Source organism: Vicia villosa, linkage group LG7 (genome assembly GCF_029867415.1).
Source record: "Vicia villosa cultivar HV-30 ecotype Madison, WI linkage group LG7, Vvil1.0, whole genome shotgun sequence".
NCBI lineage: Eukaryota > Viridiplantae > Streptophyta > Magnoliopsida > Fabales > Fabaceae > Vicia > Vicia villosa.
The window spans coordinates 126,775,001-126,778,389 of NC_081186.1; the positions used below are offsets into that span (position 1 = coordinate 126,775,001).

General features: G+C 34.7%; 1 protein-coding gene across 1 annotated transcript; it reads left to right on the forward strand.

Annotated features, from left to right (window-relative positions):
- The first annotated feature begins 1,252 nt into the window (after positions 1 to 1,252).
- LOC131616773 (cysteine proteinase inhibitor 6-like) lies at positions 1,253 to 3,389 on the forward strand. The gene is made up of 4 exons (XM_058888213.1): positions 1,253 to 1,524; positions 1,614 to 1,839; positions 2,666 to 2,811; positions 3,068 to 3,389. The coding sequence occupies exons 1-4, from the start codon at positions 1,312 to 1,314 to the stop codon at positions 3,203 to 3,205; spliced, it is 723 nt and encodes a 240-aa protein (XP_058744196.1). The 5' UTR covers positions 1,253 to 1,311; the 3' UTR covers positions 3,206 to 3,389.

Sequence of the window (3,389 nt, forward strand, 5' to 3'; positions counted from 1 at the left end):
ACAAATATAATGGGTGTTCGCGGTGTTGTTTTGGCGGTTTTGACAGAAAAAATAATCTGAACCGCAAGAGAAAAAATCGTGCGGTTTGGTTTTGTTCGGTTGACTTTTAGAAAAAAATCAAACCAATGCAATTTGGTTTGGTTCGGTTGGTTCGGTTTTTTACAAATATTTTATTGAGTCATACATACACATATAGATGATAACATAACTTTGTATTTAGACATTCGTACACTATCAAATAATAACAAAACTTGTCATATTTTGACAACAACTTTTCATTTAATATGTAAAAATTAAATTAGACAAAAGTGGAATAATAAACATAAAATAATAGTATAAAATAATATAAAAATTATTATAATGAAACAAAAAAAATAGAAGAGACGAGAGATTAGTGAAGATGAAAATGAAAAAACAAAAGAGTTGAGAAATTAGAGAAGATGTGCGATAAAAACGAAACTGAAATAGGGAACATTTGCATAAAAATGACAAGGTGAAAAAGAAAGAATATAAAAGAGTGGATATTAGAGAAGAAGAGGGGAGATGTATGTGGAAAAGAATGTGCGATAATGTTAATAGAGATTTGAGAAGATCAGGACTAAAATCATACTCCCTCCGTCTCATAATAAGTGTCTTATTTGAACTCTGCGCGATTCTTAAGAAAATGATTAGATGCACTAATTTTAATGATAAAATTAGTATAATTTACTAAAATATCCATATTTATTATAAGTATTGAAGTAGTTGAAAAACGTGAAAGTTAATGAACAGAGGGTATAGTAGTGGAAAAATATAATAAATGTTGTATTGATATTCTAAAAAAATATTTATTTTGAGACATAGAAAAAATGCAAATGAGACATTTCTTATGAGACGGAAGGAGTATGTGTAAGGATGAGAGAATTGTTCGTAATCATAAAGCTTAGCTATAATAGGTTTAAATTTGGGTTGGATGTGAGTTAAGTACTGTTAGGTTGTAACATAATGCAGTTTGATTCGGTTTAGTTCGATCTACACAATACAAATCGCAAACCGAACCATGCAGTTTTGTTAAAAGATGACTCAAATAAATCCAAACAAAATGCAATGTTTTACGATTTCGGTTTGATTTGCGGTTTTCTATTAGATTGATTTGGTTTTAAACATCCCTAAATAAACAATGATATCCAACGGAATAGTAGCAGTCGACATAAACATAACGTGTGGAATACGTGGCTTCCACATTAAGCAACACGGAGACTGTTCCCAATTCCGCGTTAAATCAAAGCCTTCCCAATTATTTTCTTCATCCATTCATTCCAAAGAAACCGAATGAGAGCAACTTTTTCTTCAATTCTTTCGTTATTCTTCCTCTTCTTCGCAATCTTCACCTTTCTACAATCTTCCGCCGACTGTTCCGATTTCGATCACGCAGAAATGGCTGCTACCAGACCCGGCGGGATCTACGATTCTCCCACTTCTCAAAACTCCCTCGAAACTGAATCCCTCGCTCGATTCGCCGTCGATCAACACAACGCCAAACAGGTTCTTTTCATTCTCTCTTGTTTTGTTGAATAATGGAAATTGTGAATATGAATTGTAATAGTGTTGACTTTTGTTGAATGGTGTTGAAGAATTCGCTGCTGGAGTTTGCGAGAGTGGTGAAAGCTCAGGAACAGGTTGTTGCTGGGACAATGCATCACCTTACTATTGAGGCTGTTGATGCGGGTGAGAAGAAGATCTATAATGCTAAAGTGTGGGTTAAGCCCTGGTTGAACTTTAAAGAACTTCAGGAGTTCAAGCATGCTGGTGATGGTGATGGACCTTCGTTTACCTCTGCTGATCTTGGCGTCAAAAAGGGTAAGCCATTTGGGCTAAACTATTTATCTATGAAGCACGGACATCAGAAACACCACAATGACACTGACATCAGATACACTACACTGGGAATAATTTGAAAAAATAAATTAATTAAATGTAATCACAACAAGTGGCCTTAAAATTTGCGCATTTGAGTGATTAGAACTTGAAAGGTAAAAGTATATTTGAAATTTGCTTATGAATCAAGTCTATTTCTTAGTTTATGCAAAAAAATCTGTGCATTTGAGTGATTAGAACTTGGAAGGTTCACAAATGGCCAAAATTGTTGTGCGTCATCTTAAATCCTATGTTCTAAAGTGAACATGAAGTTAGTGTTGGTTTTAATTAGTGAGGTAAGTGGTGAGGAGCAATCAATGGATGATGAAGTGTTACCATTGCCTTGAATCTTTATCCATTCAAGAACCAGAAGAATTCTTGAATTTGGAAAAGATTAAAAATTAGATGGTTTCATGTCTTCTTGGAATGTTTGATCTCATATTTAGTGCTACATCAAGATGTGAATTTATAGTTTCCTTTACTTTGGATTTGCGTGCACTGGTAGTATTTATCCATGGACAATTTCCATTGAAAATATAGAAAAAAAGGCTTGTTGAAGTGAGGCCTGCTTTTTATCCCGGATTTCCTTTAATGTTTCAGTTATTTTTTGTAAGTAAAAAGGAAAATCTATAGTAGTTAGCTGATAATTGATGTATAAAGTTCCTTGGGATTGCTTATGATTACTTCATTTCTCTTGTATTTCTTGTTGAACAATTGAACTTCAGGTGTTTGCTAATACTATCTTCTGCTGTTTTGCTTTTGTTATCAGATGGCCCCAAGCCGGGGTGGCAGTCTGTGCCAACAGAAGACCCTCAAGTTCAGGAAGCAGCAGATCATGCTCTTAAGTCCATCCAGCAGAGGTCCAATTCACTAGTACCTTATGAACTTCATGAGGTTTCTGATGCGAAGGCTGAGGTCAGTGCCTTATTCTGTATTGTTTGTTTGCAAAACTGGTTTTGAAATGCCAAATGAAGTAGCAGATAAAAATATAGATTTGCTAAAATAAAATCATGGAGTGATGAGTAGAAATGTATTCTTTCTGTTAGGACACTGTTACCAAAGATATGGAGCTTATTTAGTAAATAAAACCTTTGATAAGAAAACCAGCATCTGGGTTGCTTACAACCTTCTTGGTTTATCATCACTGATGGATGTCTAAATGGTTGTGCAGGTCAACGATGATGTTGCCAAGTTTGATTTGCTTCTCAAGCTCAAGCGAGGAGAAAAACAAGAGAAGTTCAAGGTAGTGGTGCACAAGAATAACGAAGGGACTTTCCAACTTAATCACTTGGAAGCAGATCATTCCTAGTAATCTTGATATCAAGCTTGGTCACGGTAGCATTATAGGCCTGCTTGGACCCTAAATTTGCACTTATTATATATGGGCTGTGTATCGTATTATCGTATATGATTCACTCATAACTAGTATGTTTCGAATATTGCCCTTGTTTTATAAGTCTCAACAATTATATGAGTGGCTGTCCTTTTCTTTA

Bases quoted from the DNA above. Each gene is read 5' to 3' on its own strand.
- LOC131616773 (XM_058888213.1), top strand. From the start codon at position 1,312: ATGAGAGCAACTTTTTCTTCAATTCTTTCGTTATTCTTCCTCTTCTTC. The intron at 1,525-1,613 runs GTTCTTTTCATT...ATGGTGTTGAAG, and splicing joins ATCAACACAACGCCAAACAG to AATTCGCTGCTGGAGTTTGC. The intron at 2,812-3,067 runs GTCAGTGCCTTA...ATGGTTGTGCAG, and splicing joins TTTCTGATGCGAAGGCTGAG to GTCAACGATGATGTTGCCAA.